The sequence below is a fragment of the Dermacentor albipictus genome, chromosome 2 (genome assembly GCF_038994185.2).
Source record: "Dermacentor albipictus isolate Rhodes 1998 colony chromosome 2, USDA_Dalb.pri_finalv2, whole genome shotgun sequence".
NCBI classification, from domain to species: domain Eukaryota; kingdom Metazoa; phylum Arthropoda; class Arachnida; order Ixodida; family Ixodidae; genus Dermacentor; species Dermacentor albipictus.
This window is the reverse complement of record NC_091822.1, coordinates 129173587-129201180: the sequence shown is the minus strand read 5'-3', so window position 1 is coordinate 129201180 and position 27594 is coordinate 129173587. Positions and strand designations below refer to the sequence as shown.

The 27594-nt window shown below is 43.3% G+C and overlaps 1 protein-coding gene across 5 annotated transcripts in view; it reads left to right on the top strand.

The window, feature by feature from the left end:
* The window catches only part of LOC135897409 (complement inhibitor RaCI7-like), a 139005-nt gene extending 115734 nt beyond the window's left edge, over nucleotides 1-23271 (top strand). For 2 of the 5 annotated variants that reach the window (XR_011511845.1, XM_070533050.1), the window contains 2 exons: nucleotides 8967-9030; nucleotides 21754-21988. Coding sequence is in view for 1 of the 5 variants with exons in the window: in XM_070533050.1 (XP_070389151.1) it covers nucleotides 8967-9030; nucleotides 21754-21924 (235 nt within the window). In the remaining 4 variants the exon portion in view is untranslated. Of the gene's footprint in view, nucleotides 1-509; nucleotides 687-8966; nucleotides 9031-21753; nucleotides 21989-23187 lie in introns of those variants that run through there. The other 3 variants (XR_011511844.1, XR_011511843.1, XR_011511846.1) reach the window with 3 other exon arrangements.
* The last annotated feature ends 4323 nt before the right edge of the window (nucleotides 23272-27594 follow it).

Sequence of the window (27594 nt, the reverse complement as noted above, 5' to 3'; positions counted from 1 at the left end):
GATAAGAAAAATTATTTTCGATATTTTATTCCAACATATTTCCGCGCAGAATTACTGTTAGTAGCTTGACCTTTACGAGCCGTTAGGGGCACAGACGTCGGGGGTACAGACAGGCACAGGCACAGACGGGGCACAGGGCACAGACACAGACGGGGCACATCAAAAGGCACAGACGTCACTAAAGGACGTCATTAAAGGACGTCATTAAAAGACGTCATTAAAAGAAAGCAAATGCTAAACAAATGCATGCATTTGCCATTTAAAGTTCACGGGTGAAAAAACCGGTGGAAGTGACTTACCGTACCCTTTCACACTTTTTTTACTCTTTGGTCTTCTTGATGTTCAAGCTGAGAACAATGTACTTCCACGTCACCTCAAAACTACGGAACACGTCGGTCGCCGTGCGTCATAGTACGATGTTCACGGAATTGCAATCCTTGAAAGAATTTAAGCTCGTCACTGAGAACATGATAAAAACAAAATACCTTCCTTGCTGAATCGCAGTGTTTTAAAAAGGAACGCACCCGTATTGTTTGCAAGGGTATTGTTCCTTTTGGACATAAAAGGTCCGAAGATTCGCCACGGCCTTACCATTTGCTGCTGTAAAGGCGTCTATTGTGCAAAATCGTGATGGTTGCACTGAACGGTCTCGCACTTTTGCTGCTTACCATTTCTGCTATGTTCATGTGAGTAATGCTCGCTTTGCGTTTTCGTAGAGGAGCAGCAGGTATCTTCTACTGTTTCCACTGTTCTACTGTTGTTTGGAGCGTCGTTCTGGGTTTGCAATTTGCCTTTAATTCCTTAGCTTCGCATGAACACAATCAACCTTCACAAGTTCATAAGAGTAGGCAGAGAAAAATATTTTTCTTATTTTGATATTCGGCCGATTAGAATAGACGAAATAAATAAATTACGCAATTATTTACGGATACAATCTTTCTTCAGGTATTGGTCATCGTTTTTGTATGATTATTAGAAGCTGCCGCCACATAGATGTTATCAATAGTACGCGCAGAGGTTCTAGAGTAAGGCTTAGTAACAAATAAATAAACGTTACTTCAATGATGTGACCTTTGGAGAACTGTACTCGTTTTCATTGCTCACAGGAAGTTGTTTCCTGCATTGCACAATTAGATTTTGTTATATGCTGTCCGAAAACATCATCCGTGAAATACGAAACAGCTTCAAAAAGTTTATGGAGTTGTTAGTTGCTTTAGCGGATTTCTGCTGCAAATTGCAAGCGTCAAATAGACAACACACACATTCATGTTTTCTACATTGTGAAATTGTTAAAATTCCAGTAATATGTATCCCGAGCCATGTGAGTGTTTTTACCAATCCTGATATTTAATATGTTCGCCGGCTTGGTCAATAAAGCATGAATAAAAATTGTAAAGCGAGAAATGAAAATTATGGCTAGGGGCTGTTACTTTTCTTCTTAAAAGGTTATTCATTCGTCTGTTTTCTATTGCGTTCGCGTGCTACGTTGTGGCTACTATAAGTGTTCTACGCCAAAAACTATTGTACATGCTGCTTCAGCGTCTAACATAATTCAGTGAAATTATTTCAAGCTTTATGGGGCCTGGCGCCCAGTAGCTCGTAGGACCTTTAAGCAAAGTTATTCCATCTATCCAACTATTCATGAAGCTTCACTTTCCATAGTTTTTTTCCCTCGCTAACGTTAAATATCTGTGGCCCTTCGTTAGGCAACCTCAACTGTGCGTTTCCTAACATCTTGCGTTCGCACCCGCAAGTCATTGCATCGAAGGAGGAACGAGAGTATGGTTAGGCGATCATCAAAAAGACTGTCATGCACTGCACACCTTTTCTTTTTTTCCTTCCTTCATACTCTCACCCAGACTTCACAAGCAAGCGTTATCCTAAATCGTGGCAGCACAAGTTGTTTTCAATGTTGCCATTCTCTTGCACTTAAGATACCCTGCTCATTAAGGAATGCGAGAGCCAACACAGAGAAAAACTCAGGGGCGGCTCCTTTCTTCCAGGAAGCCGCACTCTAAGCATCTATGTGGTTTTTCTAAGCATTTGCGCAAATCTGGATGAGTCTACGATTTACTGGGTTTTCTTTTAAAAATAAAGTCCTTACTAATCATTACTGAATAAATCATCGACGACACGCTTGTTTCCTATTCAGGGGACAAGGATTTCATTTCTCAGTAACGTTAACGTCAGCAGTCTGGTGTACAAAAATTGTCGATTACACCCATAAACCAATCGAATACACTAGCGTAGGTACAAAGCCCAGAATGTACAGGCTGTTTAGAGATACAGCGTACCACATATGAAACATCTGTGCTAAACATGGTATATATGTGTGTTTCCTGGAAGTGACTGCCACTTTCGGGCCCTGAGAAAGGATTGAATACACAGCCTAATGGTCAGTGCGCTTAATTCGTTCAAATGCAGTGCGCCGTAAAGAGTGGACAACGTAAACCTGAATGGCTAGCATATTTCATTCAGTTTCTTCTTCGCCATATCTTCTTTCTGTGCGAAGTATTAGTCGTATCGCCAATGCATCATTACTAATCAGGAGTTGCAAACTGCAGAAAACCTAGGTGCGCACGGCTATACATGCGCGTTGTAGAGCTACAATACGCATAAAGAGACAGCAAATCAATTGTCGATTACACTCATAAACCAATCGAATACACTAGCGTAGGTACAATGCCCAGAATATACAGGGTGTTCAGAGATGCAGCGTACCACATATGAAACATCTGTGCTAAACATGGTATATATGTGTGTTTCCTGGCAGTGACTGCCACTTTCGGGCCCTGAGAAACGATTGAATACACAGCCTAATGGTCATTATTATTATTATTATTTGTTTTGAACACATATACACATATACACAGGTATTAGGAAAGGGAAAGCGAGGAGCAGGCTGGCAACTGCCACCGGAAGTGGCACAACGCCTGCCTACTCTTCTGAAGGGAGGTGACAGCAACACAGAAATAGAAGATAGGAAGGAGGGGAGGAAAAAGGAAAGAGGAAAGGAGAGCAACAGGACACTCTAACAGGACAAATCTAAAGACTAAAGTATAACTCCACAATTATCAACCACATCCATGGCTAGTTCGCTATGCGGCTAATTGTGTTCTCCACGATGAGACACCAAGTAAAGCTGCACATAATTACCGTTTCACCGTTAGTAGGTTCACAATATACACTATAAGGTGTTTGAACCCGCCACCTCCCATCTTCGAAGGAAGAAGCGTTAGGGTTCAGTACTGATCACACACAGTAGGGCCGGTCACTGAAGGTCACGCTACTACAGAATGTTCAATGTTCATGCTACAAACGTGAACCTAAGTTAGTTGTATAAAGGTTAGTAGGGCGCGATGGGCCTGATCACGTTTAGATGCACAGCCACTGGGGTATAAACATTCCTCGAGTGTCGCACACGGCAGGCCAAGGAGATGATAGTTTCTCACTAGCGACATGCGCTGCGCACTGAAAGCGGGACGCTCAAATATAAGATGCTGAAGTGTCTCGTAGCAGCCACACGACGTACACAATGGACTTTCCGCACGCCCTTGTCTGTATAAACGTTCGTGCACGTTCACGCAACCAACCCTTAGCTTGAGCAGTTGTGCTCTAGCGCGACGAGGCAAGCCTCGACCACGAACACGGGGCGGGAACGTTCCATTTGCGACGCGCTGATCTGGATGCTGCTTGAGTAGGTGGCGACGAATCAGCAGACGAGCGTCATCAAGCTTGCACCAAATTTCTGGGCAGTCACAGTTGTTATGAACGCAACTTGAAGCGAGCCGATCAGCCTCTTCATTTCCGGTGATTCCTACGTGTGAAGGTATCCATTGAGCAACGAGAGATACCCCACGTGATGTAATTTTGCTCGCAGAGTCATTAATGCTGCGCACAAGTGGACAATCAAGCTCACTGCGTTGTAACCTGCTAAGGGCAGCACGGGAGTCCATAAAGATGACAACCTTCGATGTAATTAACTTCTCTAGCACGTATTTCAATGCAACATTAATCGCTCCTAGTTCCGCAGTTGTTGATGAAGTTGGATGAGGTATCTGAAAGATACGTCGTACTTGAGTTGAAGGGCAGTAGAAAGCTGCAGAGGTGCCTTGACCGTCGTTGTGTACAGATGCATCTGTGAAAACTTGAAGATAATCTGGAAGCTTTTCGAACAAGTGAGATTGAGCCAATTGGAATATTGCCGAAACAGCCATATCAGACTTTTTGTGCATGTCAGGGATTCTGAGGAAAATGGGGAATACGTGTTTCGTGATACCTTTCGGAGGGGGAGACGTATCTGAAGCAGCATGTTCAGAAATGGTAGTGATATCCATAAATAATGCCGCCATTTTCCCCATGCGAGATAATGGGCGGTAAATCAGACGATCAAGGAGCGATTGACCATTCGATGCGCGGTGCAGACGCTCAATATGATATAGAGCTCTCTGATCTGCTCGCAGCCTCAGGGGTAACTGATGCGTTTCAGTAAGTAATGCAATAGATTGCGCCTCATGAGGTAATCCAAACATTAGTCGAAGGGCAACGAGATGATCTCGCTACAGTTGGGCCATCAAACTAGGTGGTATGTTCAAAACTGGTAATGCGTACAGTATGCCTGAGAGTACAGATGACTGGCACACCTGAAGAGCCGTTGCTTGGTCGCAACCAGCACCTCGAGCAGTCAAGGCGGCCACATACTTAAGAAGGGAGTGCGATTTGCGTCGTACAGATTTAACGGCAGGACGCCAAGAGATGCGATCATCCACAATTAACCCCAAATAACGGTGTTGTCGCACCCAGTTTATAGGCGTTTCGTCAAGATACAGTCGGCTTATTGTTCGACGAGCGCGTTGTTTAGGGAGATATGCTATTGCAGCCGACTTAGCAGGTGATATGAGCAGGCCAACATCACCCAAGTATTCCGAAGTAGCGTTGAGAGCTCTTTGCAAGCTTGCATGAAGCCGTGGACCAAGGTGCGAAGGACCGCTTATCCACAGAGCAATGTCATCTGCGTAGACAGCTCGCAGGGAAGTCAGTGTCTCGAGGCAAACGACTTGGAAGCGCGGCGAGTACCGCGTTATACGAAAGCGGCGATAATACGCTGCCCTGTGGAACACCGCACTTTACATTTCGGTATTCACTGGTTACTCCTCCGACACGCACTTTCATCCGGCGCTCCGATAGAAAATTATGCACGAACTGGAGTAGACGACCCCAAATTGCCGCGGTTGCAAGGGCGAAAATAATCGCCTTATGCGGAACTGAATCAAAAGCTTGCTGTATGTCTAGGAAGAGCATGTAGGCGGAATGCTTGTTTTCTTTAGCAAATGCGAGTGCTGAGACAAGGTCTGATATGCTGTCCAGAGCCGAACGGCAGCGACGAAAGCCACTCATGACATCAGGGAAAAAATTCAGCTCCTCTAGCCTGACATCTAAGCAAAACAAGACCATTCGCTCCATTAACTGGATGATGTTCGAAGTTAGGGATATTGGTCGGTAGGACTTGAGGTGTCTTGCCGGACGCCCGGGCTTTAAAAGTGGTATTACAACGGACGATTTCCACTCAGCAGGGATTACACCGGTTCTCCATACTTCATTATACTCGTCCAATATACGGCCATGGAAACTCTTATCAACGTTCCGCAATGCTTAGTATGTCACACCATCTGCGCCTGGAGCAGTGCGGCGTTTGGGGAGGCTCAGCGCGTGTCGCAGCTCCTCAAGAGTGAAATCTGCCTCGTCCATCTGGCAAGCTGGACCATAGGAAGCGGTTACGGTGCTGTGAGTCGTCAAAGAAAGAATGTCGCTAATTGTGGTGTCTCTGGATGCAGGAGAGACGAAAATGTCTGCAAACGCCTCTGCTATTACTTTTGGTGACTGGCCAGTCGCTATGCTCAATGTAGCCGTTGGATTCTTGCAGATTTCAGGAGTGCGGAGAGCCTTCAGTATGCGCCATACATTTCCAAAACCACTTCCAGTATGCAACGAACCACACAAAGCTTCCCAGCTCTTGCAACGAAGCTGTTTTGTATGCCGCCGTATGGCTGCATCAAGGCGATTGTATATAGTCCAGTCGGTGCGTCGTTTAGAGCGCTGTGCCCGTCTATAAGCGCGCCGTCGACATGCGCAGAGCCGCAAAAGCTTTAGATCGGGATTTGGTTTGCCGAAATTCCGTCTTCGTTGTACTATAGCTTTTTGTAAGCACTCACTCATAAATTTAAATAGGCTGTCTTGAGATGGTGCCTCTGAGATCAGCTGTCGGAACTTGTCCCAGTTAGTAACCGTATAAACGACATCCTGGCGACCCGCAGTATGTGTTGGTGTTAACCAAATTGGTAGGTGATCTGAGCCCCACGGGTCGGGTTCACATGACCAGGCTAAGCAGACATCTCTCGTTGTTATCGCAAGGTCTATAGTGGAATGCTCCTTTCCTCTACCAATAAATGTAGGTGAACCGTCATTCAGTATTTGGAGATCGTTCTTGATAATGAACTCGTTAATCTCTTCCCCACGATTGTCTTGTGGACGGCTACACCATCGTAGATGGTGGGCATTAAAGTCTCCGCATAACACAAACGATGCACCACACCGAGACACTAAGCCCTCAAGTAGCGAGGTATCGGAAGAACGTGTAGGCCGGTTGTATATGCTTGCCACCGTCGTACACACACCTCTGAGGCTCACAGTAACAGCTACACACTCAAACTCATCGTCAAAGATGCCGTCTGTGTCAATAACCGCGAAGTCCAAGTCAGCACGAACGTACACTGATGCTTTTGAAGCATTGCGCGTATGCGCCGTCTCCACACCCTGGAAAGAGCCACAAGCTGGTTCCGCGCATCGAGTGTTACTGTGGGCACCCACGAAGCCTGGCAGTCGATATTCGTCTTTCCTTACGTTAGTTTCCTGAAGCGCTATAACGTCCGGTGGAGTCTTGATAGCGACTAGTCGAAGGGCTAAATCAGCGTGCCCCGGTCGCATTGACCTGACATTCCATTGCAGCACAAAGGGGCGAGGCTGCTGACAACTGTTAGAATTATTTACGGTAAAACGTCTAGCGAAGGCCGTCGAGGACAGAAACGAGTGCCTCCAAAAGTTGCTCTGCTGCTGACGCTGCTGGTGTCTGGCGACCGGTGAATAGAGATCTGATGACGTTGACAAGCATCTTTAGAAGATTGACAAGTTGTACATCGTCGTTGGCTGATACCGGTTTAGGTACTGTGTTTGCAGTGCTTTCCACTGTGGTCGACGTCTTTGCAGATACTTGTTCCGGCGGTTTCCATGGAAGCGCTGGCCACAATGTGTCTGAGAGGCAAAAGGTCCGCCCCCCTACTTTCTGATGTGTTGTTTCTTTGTCACTCTTTGAACGCGCTCCTTTTCCAGTCGCTGGGGCAGCACTACGGCGACGGGAGCTCTCATCTCCTGCTGCCTTCTTTATGGCTTTCTCTTTTAGTGCCTTTAGTTCATTCTTCAATGAGGGACATCCTTTATCCTTTGCCAAATGTTCACCATTACAGTTAGGGCACCGCTATGCCTGACTTTCACAGGAATCTACATGGTGATTCCCACCGCATTTGGCACAGACCAGATCTCTGGTGCAAAAGCGCTGAACATGACCAATCTTGAAACATTTATGGCATTGCAAAGGCCGTGGTATGAAAGGTCGAACAGGATAGCGCACAAGTCCAGCCTTTATATGACTAGGCAGCTTTCCAGACGCGAAAAGTACCTTCACGCACTTTGACGTGCCCAGCCTTCGGACGCTAATTATATTGCATGGTGGCGTGCAAACGATCATGTTCTTAAAAACGTCGTCTTTGAGATGCAAGTCCACATCAGATACGACACCAGCCACTATATTTGTACCCTGTGGTATGTAGGGACGTGTGTGGACCCCACAGATTTCAGACAAACCAAGTAGAGTTTGCACCATCCTATCATCAGTCGTGTCAACAGCAATGACATTTTTCCATGGGTTCACGCGAACCTCTTGGATTAGTCCAGGGTCAAGTTTGAAGAAGAAATCATTAAGTTTCTGTCGAGAGATAGCATTCAGGCTTACCATCGCGTCGATGGGAATGAAAGCTACGGTCGTAGTCTTGATGGTGCTATATATGATAGTCCCTTCACTTGAGGACGACGCCGGAGACGTCCGTCGTGGGCGGCGGTGTTTTACAGGCATGAAACCATCCGAATCTTGCGATCTTGAGTCGGAAAGCTCGGAATCAGTAGCGTCGGATACTACTGCCGAACTGAGCAGCTTCCGAGCCGCAGGCGGTCTATGCTGACCGCCAGACGCGTCCAAAACCATATCTTCCATGGCAAGCTCTGCGGGGAGGATCTCCCAGCAGAGTAGAAGACTTCCGGGTTCAGCACAAACGTCGTTGCCTGTTACTGATGCACGAAAATAATGTTAACAGAGAAAAACTGCAGCACCAAAAGAAAACCAGCAACTGAGCACAGTAACTTCGTCGTCGTTCACCTCAATGGTCAGTGCACTTAAGCCATTCAAATGCAGTGCGCCGAGAAGAGTGGACAAGGTAAACCTGAATGGCTAGCATATTTCATTCAGTTTCTTCTTCGCCATATCTTCGTTCAGTGCGAAGTATAAGTGGTATCGCCAATGCATCATTACTAATCAGGAGTCGCAAACAGCAGAAAACCTAGGTGCGCATGGCTATACATGCACGTTATAGAGCTACAATACGCATAAAGAGACAGCCTACTATTTTTATGTGCTCAAATTGTTTTTAGGTTCACTCCCTGGTACTGAATGTCATGAGCAGTAAGTGATGTATCTGTGTTTTTATTGTCTGAGTTTGCGATCTCCGATGAACCTGAGTAACAATGTAGCAATTTAGAACTTATTCTAAACATTTTACGTCTTTGTATCTAAATTTTACTGTATATCAATACTTCGTGGACCGAGTAAAACAACCGAATCTTTGTTTTTCTGTTTTCAGAAATGAGTGTTACAGTAGTAGTGAAACGAATCCCATCGAAAGAGAAGACCAGTGTCAGGATCTGGTAAGATATGAAAATCATGCCTGCTGATTCGTTCATAGTGGCTCTCTCGTCATTCGCCTACCACTTGGCCGAGAGACTGTGAGAAACTTAAAAAATACGAAAACTTCGAGCAAAACTGGATAAACTGTAAAACCACGTCAACCTCTTTAGTCTTTATTCCAAATTTATTCAAAGATAAGCTACTAATGCACAAGCAACATGCATTAGAAAATAACTATGACGAACGTAGGTTGAATAACTGTACACTTACTCAATCAATTAATGCCAGCCCTTACCATCGGCGGTCTAAAGGAAATAAGAAGTAAGTGGTTGAAAGTTGCGCAAATAATAAGGTTATGGTACAAGAAGACAGCTGTCTAAACTATCCAAAGTAGACTCCAATCACTACGTGACATCGTTAGAAAAAAATGTAGAAGATATAAAACCAGAGGAATGATACATAGCATGCGCCCCGACAATCTACCGCGGGATTGCTTAGTGTTTTCACTTGTAGTGGGACTGAAATTTCCTTCCAAGTAGCATAAGTAGATCCATAATAATGCATAGCATACCACAGACATACATAGCTCCAATGGGATTAATCTTACTATAGTAAAAGAAGTTACGTAATCCCAGGGTTCCGAGACAAACGAGTAAATATTTCTTTAGCTTTAATTTCTGTAATGATGCAATAGAATGCACCGAGTGCAAGCATCTTAGGTTACCGCTTTTCATGAAAGTGGGCCATCGAATGAGCATGTTAACCATTAAAGCTTAAAGCTATCACGCATAATAGGCGCTTCAGTAAGGATGCCACATGAAGTACTAGATAGGCTCTGGCCTTGTCTATTTTTCTGTGATACAATCACGGATTCTTTATTGTATTCGCACATCTGGCTCAACTTCTAGTAGCAACATCCAAACATTAGTGATGGTGCAAAAATCTGTCGGTGCCCTTCAAAGTTTTAAAAATTTCGGCTCGACTTGGGAGTTTCGTGATATGCATAAATTGTTATGAGACACACGTGCCGACCCGTGACATGTATATCTGGTGAGATTAAAATAGATTAAAATAGAAAAAAGAGACTAAAAAAGTATAAAAGAGATTAAAAGAGAAAAATAAACATCAGCTCTTCCACTCTGTGAAGGACGAGCAGCGAAGCTGTGGTGTTTTTTACCTCAATCGATGCATCTATGTGTACATAGGCATTATTATTATTATTATTATTATTATTATTGCTATTATTATTGCTATTATTATTGTCATTGAAGGACACAGACACCGAATACACTTTTTCCCTGTGGACTGATTTATTCTTATTCTTTTATGAAGTGGGACATATGCACGTACCACCGCATGGCAGACGGGAATTCCACAACATTTACAACTTCAGTATGAACTATATAATTACGAAAAGTCTATAAAACTCGGCGTGCTGTTAGAGTCATCATCGCGGCTAATTGTCACATAATTTCTTTCGGGTTAAAAGAAATTACAGCCGCTTTCTGCAAACATACTCCCTCCGTAGACGGTCACGTTTGACAGCAGGCGGGAATTCTGTAACGTTTACAATTTCACTCTGAACTAACTAATTATGACAAGTAAATCCATTTCGGCGTAGTCATACAGTCGTGTTAGCGGCCAATTTCAATATAATTTTTTTCCAAGATATCTACATTAGATTGAGAGATACAGAGCATTCGCGAAAAACTGGAGAGGAACACGGAAGTGGCCGATGACACGCACACGGGAGGAGAAGGCTCCAGTTTTGTGCCGACACACAGACATGACATTCCATATATGCGCAGGAGCGTCTTATCATCAATTATGTGGTTCGGATGCGTGCTTTGAGCTTGTTCTTTATTTAAAATTATGCTGTTTTGTATGTTGTATGCGTGATTTCAAAGAATGTTCGTACTATTCGCTTCAATTTCCTCTGGCATTGCACGTGAGGGTATGAGCCATCGATGAAAGGTTCTGTCTATGTCACGCCACAATGAAATCCCGGAATCCTAGCCATAGACAGCTTGGCTGTAATAGCTTCATTAATAAGACCTAAATTGAAGGTCAAACTTCAATTTGGCACTTTGCGCTGATACGCCATCATCAGTGCGGCAATGTGACGTCACAGATTCCACTGAATTTATTTCAGAATGTGAGAAATTGAACCGCTGCAGCTCATTAAAAACCCTCTAAACTCTAGGTTGGGTGCTTGGCCTTTTTGAACAAAATATAATAGATATTTATCTATAAAGAATTAACTAGGCCGGAACAAACCCCTTCAAACTTCACGTGTAATGGTGCACTTGCGCGGGAATAAAAAGGCGGCGTCGCCACCAGTCTTCTCGAGTCTTGTCTGGCTTATCAAGCCTTTTCTTATGCTCAAAATGTTTGCTCAATGCATGTTTGTTTTTTTAGGAGAATAACGTACTATTAGCGCTCAGGTGCGTTTTTAACGCTAAAGTGTGCGATCCCGAGCTCCAGCCTAAATCTGCCCAATGTACGACGCGCAATCATCATCAGGCATACTTCCTGGCAATTCCGCGGGATGGCGCTGCTTTGCCATTTTGTGAGAGATGGTAAAGAGATATTGTCATTGATGATGAAGGGTTTTAACATCATAGGGAGTGACCATAAACGCATCATTTTAAAAATGGGATGTGTAGTTGGGAAAGAGAGCAAAGAGAGCAAAATGGCCAGTCCAAATTTGAACGCTGAACAAATAGCAAATATAGTCACTAGAGTTGAGGAAGAACTTGGCGAATGGCCAAGTAAAGAGTGGGAATATGGTAAGCTTCTAAGTTTAATAACGACAGAAATACGGAAAGAGAAACAACATGTTCGTTGGAAAGGAAAAAAGAAGCCGAAATGCTGGTGGAACAAGGATCTCGAGATACGAGAAGCAGTCGCCGAACGACAGAAAGCATCTCGAGAGCACAGGCAGGCAAGAAAGGTGCAGTTGCCACACGATGAAGTAACCAGTAAATGGGAATTATACTGGGAGAAAAAGTCTATGGTTCAAATACTGGGCAAGCAAAATTAAAAGGTGAATGTGAACGTTGGTTGTCAGAAATACGTGGTAAGAAGAACGCCGCACCGAGAATATTTTGCAAGCACAATAAATTATTAGGCAGGAAGTCAACAACAATACATCATATCCTAGACGAAGATGAAAACAGACTGGAAGGAGAAGCGGCAATAAATTACACCTGATTCTTTCTGAAGAAATAAGGAGGGTGTACTTGAAAAAAAAAAACAGCATGAAAGAGACCCACGTGGAAAAGGAGCTGCTGCTGACAAATTTAAACTGGAAGAAAGCGGAAGAGAAAATTTCGAAGCGCACAGCCACAGGGCTAGACGAGGTTCCGTTAGGCTGCTAAATAAACTAGAACCAAAAAGTAAGGAAGCCCTGGTGAAAGCAGGGGAAAAAACTTTAAAAGATAGACGAATACCAGACAGTTGGCGACCAAGTAGAATGAATTTAATCTATAAAGGTAAGGGGGAGAAAGACAGAATTCACTCGTATAAACCGTTGACCATTGCATCGGTAATATACAGGCTAGCAATGCAGGCATTCAAGCTAAAGCTTCAAGCATAGGCAGAGAAAAATGGCATTTTGGGAGAGCTTCAGAATGGCTTCAAAATAGGTAGGTGTTTGGATCATAACTTGTTTGTTCTTACTCAGTGTATTGAAATATCAAAACCCGAAATCATACCGTTGTATGTGGCCTTTTTAGACATTACAGGAGCCTACGACAACGTAGACCGCAACATTTTGTGGGATATTCTGGGAGGGGAAGCCTTAGGTAAAGATTGTGTACAGATTTTCAGAGAGATTTACCTAGAAATTACCGGCTGCGTTGAGTGGGAAGGGATGAGAAGCGAGGAGAAAATTCATATCAACAAGGGACTGAGGCAGCGGTGCCCTTTATCTGCGCTGCTGTATATGATGTACACCCGGCCACAAAATATTACGGACCATGAAATTTGAGAAAAAGTGGAATATCTCCACAACCTCACCACGCAACCTGGTATTTGCAGTTCGGGCATCGGCTAGAATATGTTAAGAACATTTTCTTATACAGTTCTACTGGCTACTGCCACAGGCTGCTTGGAAATTGAGCGTTTTCTGCGATGCCGTGGTCCGTAAACTTTTGTGGCCGGGTGTACATGGTGAGAATGGAGAGGGCGCTAGAAGGAAGTAATATCAGGTTTAATCTCTCATACAAACAGGTGGGTACAGTAATAGAGCAGCAACTCCCAGGTTTACTTTATGCGGATGACATTGTGTTGCTAGCTAACAAGCAAAGTGATTTGCAACGTCTGGCTAATATCTGTGGACAGGAAGGCAACAATTTAGGTTTGAAATTTAGTGTTAGGAAATCAGGTGTTATGGTATTCAATGAAAACAGTGCAGACAGTGGAGATACAGGGCCAAGAAATACCTCGGGTAACAGAATATAAATACCTTGGTATATGGATAAACGAAGGCAATTGATACATGGAAACATAGGAAAAAAACCATAACAGTTAAAGGGAAGAGAACTGCAGCAATAATGAAGCACAGAGCGCTATGGGGATGCAATAGGTACGAGGTCCTCCGAGGTATGTGGATAGGTGTAATGGTTCCAGGACTTACTTTTGGAAATGCGCTTGTTTTTCGTTATATTTCTTTTCGTTTTTGTTTTCTTTTTATTTACAACCCGTCACGGCAGTCTCGCGCTAATGCCCGCCTTAGCAAACGCCGTTGCCGCGCAGCAAATTACGGACGGAGCTCGCGGAGTGACGAAATTTTGTGACCGAATTTCATGCGTAGCTTCCACAGGGTTCCACCTGATCTCTTGAAGACATCCTTCGTCGAATAAGGTGTTGTGTACACATCGAAAAAAACGCAGGTGTTACTGAGCGCCAACGCTGAGTCCTATTTTTCAACACGCTCCAAAAACTTTCACCGCCGCACTACCACGCTGCCATATTGCGTGCCCATGATATAGCTCCATAGACAGGCAATATTGTATGCAGTTATTATTGTGCACCATACGTGCATTATACAGAGGGCGACTCTATTAAAGGTAACAGGAAGGCCAGTATAGGGTAGCATGCTGGTATTCAACTGTCATTTCGATTGAACCAGTTCCGTATTGGTATTAGTCTCATGGTTTTAATGATCGTATTCCTCTTGCGCTAGAGTGTGCTCGGTAACGTCACATACCATCCATATATTATAATTGTTTGTTATATTGCGCAATTGAGTTGTATTTTAATCATTTTGTGCTTGTATTTGGAGCTTCATAAGGCACAAACGAAAAGCGCACGCAATCAATAAATTTATTAATAAAGTTGGGCTCGCTGAAACAAGTACGGGAACAGAAACACTAGACCAAATGTAATTTATAAAGGCAGCCAACTTATTCCTGAGCATGAGGTCACTTTATGAGGCAGACGACAATAAACATAGTAGTGTAGCACTAATTAATCAAAAAGGCCAAGCGTCAGCAAAAACAGCTGTAGCTTTTTTGGCAGCGACAAGAAAACGAATACGGTGATTATTATGGGAATCTGCAACTGCGAGTACGGTGCGACATAATTCGTGACATACGACACACCGAACTGTGGGCGCAAAAATGCGATTCCTTAAGGTGAAATTTTCTTGGTGTCTTCCCTTGGGTTCCGAGTCTGTCTCTCGCTTACTAAACTGGGCTGATCATAAAGAGTTCAATCAAAGGTCGGGACTTTGTAGACCGGCGCTGACGGCAGCGAACGACGTATCGCCTCGTAAAGTTTAGAATCTGGTTTATGACGAGAGCCGTTTCTGAAGGCAGTGCAATCAAACGCGTGCGTGACGCGATGCTCAAAATTCTCTCGCATTGCAGTCGCTTGCGTATAGCATGTGAACGTGGCTTATTTGCAGCTTTTATTTTCTGGGAGTTTGCTGCTGGTTATTTTCCGAGTATACGCAGCGGGTGATTTCTCACACATCGGTCGGGCTCACGTAGGGGTGACTTGGAGAGGCAGAAAAGAGCCCGTAAGCGGATTCGCAACACAAACAGCTGTCACTTTCACTTAGACTGGTCTAAGAAAAAAGCGCTTGCGTAATACCAGCGGCTTACACATCGCAAAATGATGTTTTTATATATTGGTGCTACCTCAAAGAAAAATAAAAAACAACATTCTGATTTAAGCGTAATATTTAGGACGTCTTTGCAATGGGTGTGTTGACGCTTGAAGCGTCAACCGTTATGTTTCGTACTTCTGAGGACGGTACATTATATCGCTTACGCGAGACCCTCAGCGTCTCGGTTTCTAGATTCTCAAGGAAGTCATCGCTGGTACCGATATAAAAGAATGTGAAGCAATTACAATCATTCACTTCATTTAAGGAATAAGAAAGACAACTTAATTCAGCATCGTGCATTGCTTCAACACAATAAATGTAGCGACACGCATGGCTTCAACACGCACCTACATAACTAAACGTGATATTTTTGTTATTGTAAAATTACATAACTCCAACACATCAGGGATTCGCACACAGTTACATAAAGTGAGCATCGCTCAAAGCATTGGAGCATTCCCACCGAGCGATGGGACTGCATAATAAGAAAGATCCTCTCCGTGCGACTGACAGCGCTCGAAAACGTCGTAAGCTCGTTTTCACAGTGAAAACTTAAAGGCAGACTAAAGAGAGAAATGATTTCTTCTGCATCACTAAATTACCTTTCTAAAACCTAAAAACACCACTCTTACCAGGATAATAAGCTTGGTAAACCGGAAAAAGCGCAAGAAAGAAAGACGGGCGGTGACGCCTCCTTGAAGTTCCCGCACCTGGTTGCTGTGACGTCATGGATTTTGATGGAATCTTCTAGGGCCTACTTACTTATATAGCAGTACAGATTAACTATATTGTGTTCTAAAGGAGCCAAATATTAAACATGGCAAGTTTCTTCAACGGTTACTCAGCCAACGCGGCCCAAATGCGAAAACATATTTTGTAATCCCTGACGCCACACTGACGTACCGCCGTCGGGTTTTCGGCGCAAAATTAAAATACTGACACTTCATTTCATTTTCAAATAAAATACTTCATTTTCTGTTCTAATAATCAAAGTATTATTTTTAAATTTTCGCCTTCAGGGCTCTCAAACAATCCTTTATTAGTATCAACATATTTATTGTTTCGATTTAGCGTCCCTTTAATAAAGCACCGAGTTTGTTTTTACAACTTATGTGTTGAAGGTTAGGTTTTTACAACTTATGTGTTGAAGGTTAGAAGTGTTGTGCAGGCAAGTTTTGGAGTATATGACTATTAGAAGGGCTAAATGAATTTTGTGAAGTCCTTGTTTCCACCCTTCTTGAGTCATTTTATAACGTAAACCGAAGGCTTATAGAATCTTCCCTGCTACCATCAGGGCAACAAGAGAAGCAGGGTTAACTATAAACATTGCAAATCCTTACTGCATGCTCGTTTTCTGTCTTTCCTTATGCGAAACATCAACTTCGTCGTAGGCTTTCCGTGTGTCTTGATAATCTGAACCAGGCACCATATATTTACATGGTGGGGATAAGGGCAGATTAAAGATCTTGTGTTGGCGAAGTTTAAAGATGTAGCTTCATTACGGCCTTTACAAAAATATTGCATGAGAGCACGCCTGAACTTAAGAAGTCTGGATTAACAACGACGCATAATTTCGCCCTCTCTTTGAGCGAACCATAAATGTCATAGGCATAGGGATCGAATTTCGCGAAAGCAAATGGAACATTCTGGCTTATATGCATGAGAGGAAAATAGGTCTGGAGGAAAACAGTAACTTTTAAAGGGTTTGTATTATATATAGCTATCACTTGAACCACAAATAAAATTTAGAGTTTAGGGAGGTGAACGGGACTACGAGAGGGCTTCTGAGTCAACATCGCACACAGAGCGGCTGCGTTTCAGTGCAGTTCACCACTTATTATGGTGTTATTAGGTCGCATATTAGATTAGACTAGGAAACCAAAAGTTTGTCAAATGACCACCTCATTTTTCCTGAATTTTCAGAATGGGGGTTCATGCATTCACGGCAGGGTATCAAACCATACCCGAACATCGCAGTGCACATAACAAATGGCAACCCGTTAATGACAGGATCATGACGCGATTGTACGCTTTGCGTCGTTCGACCTGCTGTCGTTTGCAATGAAGAACGTAGTACTTCTTTGCCCGTGGAAAAGGAGTCGTTGACATTCCGATTTTAGCTCATATTCTGCGGTCTTATGTGCACTGCAAAAAATGTTTACGCCCTTAATGGTGTTTTTGTCGCACTTGTCACACCCTTACCATTAGAGCCCTCCAAGAATTGATAGAGGTCGGCAGCGGCGCTCAGGCTAGATGTGCGATGGCAAAAGACGTAGCTGAAAACTATGTTATAGTTCGGGCAGCTTTGGGCTCCCAAAAGTATCCGACAGCAGTGTTTCATAGCTGTCCTTGTGGCATTCTCTTGCTGAATGTTTCTGCGCGCTCAAGGCTGTCAGAATGATTGCAAAGTTTTGAACTACGTCTTCAGTCATCGCACGTCTTGTTAGAGCTCGTTTGTTGGCCTCTATAAGTTTTTCTAAGGCTCTCATGGTTAAGGTGTTACCAATGCGCCTAAAAAATACCATTAAGGGCGCAAACACTTTTACAGTGTAGATGTTGTCATCGTGATATGTCATCCACCCGGCTTGTCCTTGAACGCATCTATGCAACCTATTTTTCTACACAAATGTGTCCTAAAGTTACTAAGATATGTGCCGTAAAAATTATGTAAACGAAATAGAAATACAAGGTTGAAAAGAATGAATGCAAGAAACACTACATTCGAGTACGTTTAGCGACTGAGTGTAGATGAAGATATCAATTGTTTATTTGGCCTATAAGCATTAGACCACGCGGTTTTTGAAGTTACGTTCCCGTCTGATATTGCGAATAGCGTACTAACCAATAACCTCTCCTTAGTATATTGCTGGTGGTATTGTGTGGTCGTCGAGGCTGAAGTTCGTATCGCCATTTGTCGGAATAAACTTTTTACGGTGCTGTTATGAGAAAACACTGTCAGTGTCTGTCTTATAGTCCATTTCATACATAGGAGGCATCGCTGCAGCAGCTATACGAAAGTAGTGCCGCCATAAAAGACTCTCTCTACGCGTTTTCCAATGTAATTATATTTTATATGCGATGCTGTCTATGGATTAAATACTCATTACGTCAGAACTACAACTTGTGGATGAAGTTTTGACTGAAATGATTTACTATTTGTGTGCCTGTCTGCTTTGAGTGCGTGGCGTACTGTCTTTGTCTATTTTTGTCGCGAAAGCAACTGATATACAGGGGCCGCTGAAGAATGCCAATTCGCTCATTTATTGCTAAATAGGTTCACACCTAGGAGGCCGTTCATCTAAAATGTGGTAATATTTTCGGATGGAAATACATTGGAGTTCGTTTTACAGCGAATTACATGACGCATGTCTGTCTCTTTTTTCCATATCTGACCCACTATATTTTTGTCGATAGTATGAGCAGTGAGAGAAGTATCTCTAGCCTTCTTAACGTTTCCTTTTGTGTATGAAATTCAGTATAAGTGTCAATAAGTACGGAGCCGTGAGGTATGGACAATACATTTGTAGGTGTTGTATTGGAAGTCGCTTTTGCGGCGCCCTCTTCTTTCTTCTCGTTCAATACATGCTTCTGTGGGGTCTTCGAGGTGCACACTGTCGCGAATAAAGCCAGTGTGTTCTAGTTGCTGACCTGGTCGCATTCTATGCGTCTCCCGAGCCTACGATACGTCCGTTAGCTGCAACACCTGTCTTCAGTATGTATACTCTCCAATAAAGAGCAGGAAAATGCAAGATAGATGGCCCGTTAATAAAAAGCCATGTTTAACCACGTAAGCAACAGAACGCACATTCCACGTTAACTATACTTTATGAACAAGAAAAATGTTACTTAACTTTTTAATCTATTCCAAAGTAACTAAGTACATTTCTCTGTTTCATTTGTAGCCTACTTCTTCTATCGTCGTCGCATCGCTTTCACCGGTATTATGGTGGGCCCTCCGATGAATAGGTACCCTTGGCTGTGATGGTCGTGGTGGTCGTAGTGATCATTAGTTGATAGCACCTCCCGTTAGTGTTCTTGACATAAGTGGGTTCTTTGCTGACACATAAACAACCACTCGGGCAACTGCTTCTGTATAGTTTTCCAAGCTTGTTGGCGGTACGGTGGCACGTCTAAATTAACCAATGAGATTTGAAAACTTAATCATTTTGGGCAAATAAGGAGCAGCACTCAAAAGAATCTGGTGGAGTGAATTTTATTCACCTAGAAGAAAGCACCCGAATTGATTTATGCGAGTTCATCTCTCGTTTACTTTACTAAATGTAGCGGAATGTAGTGTTTGTGGCATTCATGCCTTTCAGACTCGAATTTCTATTCCGTTTACATGATATTTATGGTGGGCATCGCGTTCTTTATTGAAACATTTATTTATAGAAGCAAGCATTTCAATACAGAACAGCAGTCCGCGCGTCTTCATGATCTCTGTCATGCATTCGCACTTTAAGCAAAACTTACGCACTGCGCACTTAGGGTCATGTACTTGTGAGTGCGCAACGAAATTGAAAAAAAAAAAACCTTGACCGATCATACAAGCAACTCAGTCAGCCAACCCTACAGGCTGGGAGGCTGTCTTATGGCGGAGAATCTCAGCCCAGAGGATCTTACATGCCTAAAATCTTTCTTCATATATTTACATGGCTAACACAATATAGAATGATTTCTAAACTGTTCCGACTTCGCACTTCCGGAATCTCACGTACACAGGCCGCCGTGAACTCTGCTAAGTGAACGAGGCGTTTCGACGACCTCCGACCGCACATAAAACGAGAAGGGGGCAAAGTAACGGTGGAACTGGTCGCTTCTCTGCGCGCTTGCAAGAAGTATTCAAGATATTAAATTGGGACGGATTAGCAGTGAGAATCACCGCCGAATATCTCAGTAACCTTCCGTTTGCAGATGAGTAAATTATCCGATTCCGCAACACTAGGGACGAGTTACAACAAATGATTGAGGACCTTAACATAGGCTAATATGCTATGTTATAGGCTATGTAATAGGCTATGTAATAGGCAAGAATATTAGGCTGTAAACAAAGATACTGATCAATAGCCAGGCAAAGGAACAAGAGTTCAGGATCACCAGTCAGCCTGTAGTGTCTGCGAAGGAACACGTTTACCTAGGTCAATTACGCACAGGGTACTCCGATTATCAGAAGGAAATTTCCATTAGAATAAAATTGGGTTGGAGAGCACACGCCAGACATACTCAAATCCGTACGGGAAGCTTACCATTATCATTAAAAAGGAAGGTGTATAATCAGTGCATTTTACCGTAGCTGACATATGGGGCAGAGACATGGAGACTGACAAAGAATCATGAGAGCAAGTTAAGGACCGCACAAAGAGCGATGAAACAAAGAATGGTAAGCGTAACATTAAGAAACAGGAAGTAGCGGTGCGGGTAAGAGAGCAAATGGGCATAGCCGATATTCTTTTGACATTAGGTCATTAGGTCATTAGGCGCAGATCATGTAATGCGTAGGTTAGATAAACGTTGAACGATTAGGGTTACAGAATGGGTGCCAAGAGAAGGGAAACGCAGTCGAGATCGCAGGGAGAGGCCTTCGTCCTGCAGTGGACTTAAAGTAGTTTGATGATGATTGAGAAAATTGCCACTTCTTCTTGCAATAAACATTTCACTTTCATGTGATGACCAATTTGCCTGAAAGAGGGATAAGGCGATTTTATTCTTAAATATCTCTTTAACACCTTCAATTTCTACATTTTTTCTTCTGGACGCGCGTTCTATTCTCCACTGCATTTCCATGTAAGTATCGTTCCTACTGATACTTCCGGAGCACAACTGCTCTAGGAACTGCCGAAGAGCACCGTTCTGACAATTATAATTCGTTTAAAGGACTTTACACTCCTCTCTCTTTCTCTCTTGCCACCCACCGTGGTAGTTTACTGGCAATCATATTGAGCTGATTAGCTGGAAATTGCGGGTTTCATCCCGGCATAAGGCACCTGCATATTGATGAAATGAAATCCAAGAAGGTTCATGTACATAAATTTCTCATTCCATTCACGGTAATGAACCACAGGTGGCAAAAATGAAACGGGAAACCCCCACTAAGTATGCCTCATAATGCGATCATTGTCATATCACGTAAAACTCAAGTTTTTACTGAATCTTTTGATATTATACGCATGCGCAATAAACCACGTCAGTTACTAAGAAAGCACGTAGCACACAAAAGGTGACCAGCTTTATTAAGCATTCGTGCAAGATAAAGGCTCAGGAAGGGTAGATGATCTGTGGCACGAATGGAGTATTCTCATAGAAAGCGTGGTGCCGTTATGCATGGTTAGAGACAGTCACCAAAATGGGTGTGGTGTGTGCGTGCGTGGAGTAGGGTAGGACGAGAGAAAGGCCAACAAAGCTTCTGTTTCACAGGACTAGATCCTTCACATTTGCAAGCTACGAAGGAGAATACCAATACAAAATTTAGGTGCATTGAAGGAAGTCAGCCATGTGTAAAACTAACATAGGTAAGCTGGTCCGCTTTTCTATGAAACGTGTGAGTAATGAATCAGAACATTAGTTCGTTGTTCATTATTTTTTCAGAATGATTGACTCTAACAATCTCATTCACTTTTTGCTTTTCTAGACATGCTACCGTAATAGCAACTGGATGTTAGTCGGTTGTCCGCCGGGGTGCTTATGTGTCGTTCCTGGACCAGATAGCGTGGTGAACGCAAATGGCACGTGCTATCAAATTTACACCAAGCCGACTACCACGCCTTCTCCGCCAAGTGAAGAGTCAGAAGACAAAAAGTAATACCACTGAAAAGAGTGCGACAAAGTCCAACAGAAGATTTTTATGAAAAAATAAAACACAGTGAAATATACTATATTCGTTTGAAGAACATTATTCAAAGTTAGAAAGTATTGTCTTTGTTGCCTTCATCATCTGTTATCTGCGCGGTGAACAAGGAATTTGATGTCGGGTGACCGACCTTGACATTTGCAGGTATTTCATAAAGAGGAATACCCGCTTTTTGTGTGTTGCCATGTTATGCATATTTGAATTGAACATCTTCAACTCACAGAAACACAGTCGGTTTGATTCAGTTGGCTGAGAATGGTGCACTCTAATGCAGGCGCTTTGCTTCGTGACACTGTTTCTGGTACATTTTTATCTAAGGCCTCTCTGGAAGGTGCATGATGTAGATGCCAAAATTTATTCACACATTCAAAGCTTGCCCTACAGGGTTGTTCGCTAAAATAAGACGGCCGTAGCAGCCAGTACAAAACTTGAGTACAAAAATTGAGGTGTTATTGAAATACACCAATGTATTGCACAGAATTACATCGCGCTATGCCTGTCTTTGAAAAGGCCATAGTACAAGGAGTTTTAAGTCACACAACAGACGTAGAACATGTTACCATCGGTAAAAAAGTGGTACTGACATGAGCTACCACAACATTGATTCCTGCCCCGTACTACTCGGCTCTTCATTTTATTGAAACTTAATAAAGGCCTACAACCCCGATATTATCTACTACGGTTGGCGTTTCTTCGCCAACTACTTCTGAGCAGTTGGATCATGCACAATCGAGGAGAAAAGCACAGACATGCGTTGACCACAAAAGCATCGAGCAACGGTTCAATTATTTTGTGCCGAGGGCTCCTAGCAAACTGCGATCCTCTTTGACACATGTCATTGTAACATTCGTGAAGTTCAATGCGAGAGAGTAAAAGGAAACAAAGAGATGTTATCTATAAATTAAGGAATAGAAATCACATATAAGTAGCAGAAAAATTAGTGCTACAATGATAGAGTGCAGATCCGGAGGCTCTAGGTAAAGAATAATTGTTACAGTTAAGTGCGTTCTCAACAAGGCTACGTTAAATTGATGGAGGTTGCTAAAGCAATCAGCCTGTTTGAAATCCGTCCTCGACAGTATCTAGTAGAGTGAACAATGTTTGATTAAGCAAGCTTCTGAAAGATATTCACAAACAAATATCAATTCGAAGATTCCTTGTTTGGGTCAAGCAAGCTTTTTTTTTAATTTCATTTCCAACCTTCAATGCCCGCAGGTATTACACAAGATGCTTGCGACAGTGTCAAAACTAATGAACAGAACAGCAAAAGAAAGAGAAATAAGGAAGTCAGGAACAATTGCAAAAAAAGGTAAACATGTTGGAGTAAAGGTGGGTAAGATCGGTAAGTAAACAATCTAGTTATTTAACCTTTCATGAAACCATTTACGGTCAGGGCATTCGAGGGTGTTTTCCGGGAGACTGTTCCAATTGGTTATTGCGTCAGGGAAGAATGATGTGTTCATTGTGATGATCGGGGGATAATGTGTGATATGGAAGGACTGTAGCTTAAGCAGGAAGTATATAGGTGAGCGTAGATTTAACAGGGATGGTCTGTATTGCTAGTGGCAATAAAAGGTGTGAAGCAAGCCGAGACAAGAGGTCATTCATCCGGTGGGAGGCAAGTGATGCTAGTTCAAGTGTATATTTTAGTGCGGTTATGCTGGTTTCACGACAGCATTTGGAGGGTATAAACCAAGTAGCGCAATTTTTTTATTGCTTCTATGTCGCAGAGCAAAACGTGAACAAGGTGAACGCAGGAGCCAACGTTTCGACAAGTGTACTTGTCTTCTTCAAGGCGACATATGCTTTCCTCGCCACAGTATATATAGGTGGGGTTCTTCTAAAGCTGAGAGGGTGTGAGGAGGGAGAACGCGAAACGAGGGAAAATGCGTTAGCGTGTCGAATTGAGAGTAAAGAAACGCTGTGTACAAGGTCAAAGCCAGCCCCCTCCCCCCGGTCTGTCAACACACGCGCGTTAGCCGGCGGGTCAAGGGCGTGTGACATGCCGGCTGACAAAAAAAAGGAAAAAAAGAAAAGGAAAGGGGAGGGGAGAAAAAAAATAAAGGGGGGGATACGCCAAGAAATTAAACTAAGTGTTGTTGCCAATAGCTTGAAGTTTAGCATAGCGAATAGATTCTAAAGCTCCCTTTGAAACGTTTATGCCTATTGGTTGCAATGTCATGAACTTATGGATAAGGTATGATTCTCTGTATTTTCTTTCTCGTTCCGAACGGAAATTCGACTGTAAGATGTAGAGTTTAAATTCATCAAAGTTATGACCTGGTAGGTTGAAATGCTCGGCGACGGCTTTGGGAAGCTTTTTAGCTGTGTCCGCGCGATGTCCGTTTAATCTGACATTCATTGATTGTCCTGTTTCATGTCGCAGGTAAGATATGAATCGGAAGGGAGACAAATGGGTGATGCACATTTTAACTGCGTACGTATGAATTTCAGATATGCTAGCTTTTTTATTTGAGGTGATCTGTTTTCAGTTACGTTTTGAATATGCAAGGGTACGTGAAGAATTAGAACCGATGGTGTCATTCGTTTTGACCATGATAGTGCCGATGTCATGTCAACGCCAAGATAATTCTAAGACGGCGAATGATTGACAGAAGCAGAATTTATTGTGTGGGTGTGACTGGTTAAGCTGTGGTTGCGGGTGAATGAGATAGGTTTGCAGTTACTAAGGTTAAGCGGCATGCACGTTTTCTCGCACAATACTGCGATGACACAAACGGACGGAAAAACTTTATTGAGAAAAGCGCCTGCAAAATGCGAGCCCAGACCCTGGCCATCCAGGCATTAGGTGCGGCGGTGCATAGCCTTTCCAATGCTGCGCGAGTCCGCTAGATTTCCCGTAGTTGGTCTTGTAGATCCGAGCTAGTTAGAGCACTTAGACATCGCTCCCCGAGAAGATCTGGTCCTATGTTGTCCTCTATGTATATTACTCTGATCTCTGCGCATTTCCATAGGATGTGCGCGTTGTCTGCGTGCTTGAGCTTGCAGTGCTTGCAGCTCACTCCTGGAATTTACGCTGTTTAGTGTGCTGGCTTTCGGAAGCTTCTGGTTGGTCACCTTCTCCAATCTGTTTCTTGAGACCTGATGAGTTGTTTGTGCGGTAGAAGATATGCTTCTCTTTGTTTAGTGTAGTGTCACTATGTCGCAGTACGTGACATGTCTGTCCCGGTTGTCTTGTATCGCTACTTCATCGTCGTCCCTCCTATGTTTTCTCCATTGCGTCCGTCGCCGTCCTCCCCCCTTTTTGGGGGGGTTGGGGGGGAGTTGCGGGGTGTTGCGCCGTCACTTTCACAGCCGCAGTGCGTTAGTTCTCGACCGGCTTGGTAGGCCATCACGTGGAGGTCGGGAGGGGGCCCCTGGGAAATGGCGCCGTGGTAGCCCAATTGGTAAAGCATCGGACGCGAAATGCGAAGGTTGTGGGATCGTTCCCCACATGCGGCAAGTTGCTTTTTCATGCACTTTCTTTTCCATTAATTTATCATATTTTTTGTTTCTTTTATTAGGCACAAGTAGTTCCCCCAATGCTGTCCTTAGTGTCAGTGTTTGTTGGCTTCTTGTTATATGACTAATAAAAACGGGCCCCTCTGTTAACCCCCTTTCTTCTCGTTGAACAAATGATTAAGACCTTAACAGAGAAAATGTAAGAGTGGGGTTGAAAATTAATATGTTTAAAACATAGTTAACGATCAATAGCCTGGCAAGGGAACAAGAGTTCAGGATGGCCAGTCAGCCTCTAGAGTACGCGAAGGAATACGTTTATGTAAGACAATTACTCGCAGGGGACCTTGATCATGAGAAGGAAATTTACAGAAGATTAAAAGTGGGTTTGAGTGCATATGGCAGGCATGCTAAGATAATTACGGGAAGCTTACCATTATCACTAAAAAGAAACGTGTGCAATCAATGCATTTTAACAGTGCTAATATATGGGGCAGAAACTTGGATACTGATAAAGAAGCTTGAAAGCAAGTTAAGGACCGCAAAAAGAGCTATGGAACGAAGAATCATAGCCGTAACGTTAAGAAAAAGGGAGAGGTGTGGATCAGAGAGCAAACTGGCATAACCGATATTCTAATCGGCATTAAGATAAAGAAATGGAGCTGGCCAGGTGAAGTAATGCGTAGGTTATATAACGGGTGAACCGTAAGGCTTACAGAATGGGTGCCAAGAGAAGCGAAACGCACTAGAATATGGCAAGACATTAGGTGGGATGATGAAATTAAGAAATTCGCAGGCGCAAGTAGGAATCGGTTGGCGCAGCACATGGGTAATTGGAGACAGCTGGAGCGAGAGGCCTTCGTCCTGCAGCGGAAATAAAGTAAGTTGATGATGATGAAAGTATATTTATTCCGCATCGGGTTCTTCTTCCTATGCGTCAAAAAACAATCTTCAGCACATGAACAACCTCCTGACGAACATCGTTTCTGTGACCTACAGTTCAAGGTATCTTGCATTATGCGTCAGGAAGGGCATCACCCCGTTGTAAGTGACTTGCTTGATTCCCTTGTACCTTCGTGGAGTCGTATAAAAAAAAACTGCTGAAGATTTCATGATCCAAACTTTGGGCGACAAGTGCGTTTATACTTCTATTGGCTCGTAGTTACGACTTTCGCTCAGTACCTAGGATGGCTAGCGGAAAGTCGATTCTCTCTGAAACCTGAAGGCAGGCGTTTGACAGAACTCTTGTGGTGCTACATTTTAAGGTGTATCCTTGCAACCATGGTGAAGGCGCAGTATTCGGGAAGGCGTGCGAGAAAGCTGATTCCAATAGGTGGAGCTTACATTCTTTCCAATATTTCAAATATACTATAGAATATTCTATCGAAAGGCCCCAATTTTAGACTGGAGCCTTCTGTTTGTCCTCATGAGCTCACGGCCTTGAAACGACGGATTTCGTTGAAGAACCCGCAGGAAGATTGTGACCGCTGTTTCTTGAAAGTGATTGCCAGTCTCGTAAGGAATACAAAACAGCCTGGTCCTATCTTTGCTAAAGATCGTTTGAAAAATGTGAATTTTTTAAAGAAAAGTGACCTATGTGTTCGACAGGCAGATAAGGTGGGTGGTTTTGTCACCTTGCCAAGAACCGTGTACAGAAAAAGCTTTTTTGGCTTTCCACAAGAACTTTTTTCGCGTAAAGAAAGCAAGACAAGAATTAGGAATAAATCAGTAGAATTTTCAGACCTTTAGATTTACTAAGGCACGCAAGACATATCACAAGCAGAGAAATGGCTGCGCTGCAGGTTTTCTATTGCGTTAATACGCATAAACCTGATGCTCCGTTTGTGACTATTGTGCACGAAAACGGCACGTGGCAGTATTGTGTTAGGAAGTTCTTACTCAAAGTCTTGAATAGCCTTGAGTTAAGAGACCTGTTCTTCAGAAAATGTTCAGGAGATGTGGTGCGTTTCCTTCAAGACAACAAGGATATTGGTTTTGCTATGTCTATTGATGTAGAAGGGCTCTTTTACGCTGTGCCTCATCGTGAACTGCTATATGCACTTTGAGATTGCATAGATGACAATGGTTCTGTTGCTTTTCGAAATGCATGAGGCATGCCATTAGATAACCTTCTACCTCTTATTGAATTTTACCCTAAGAGCA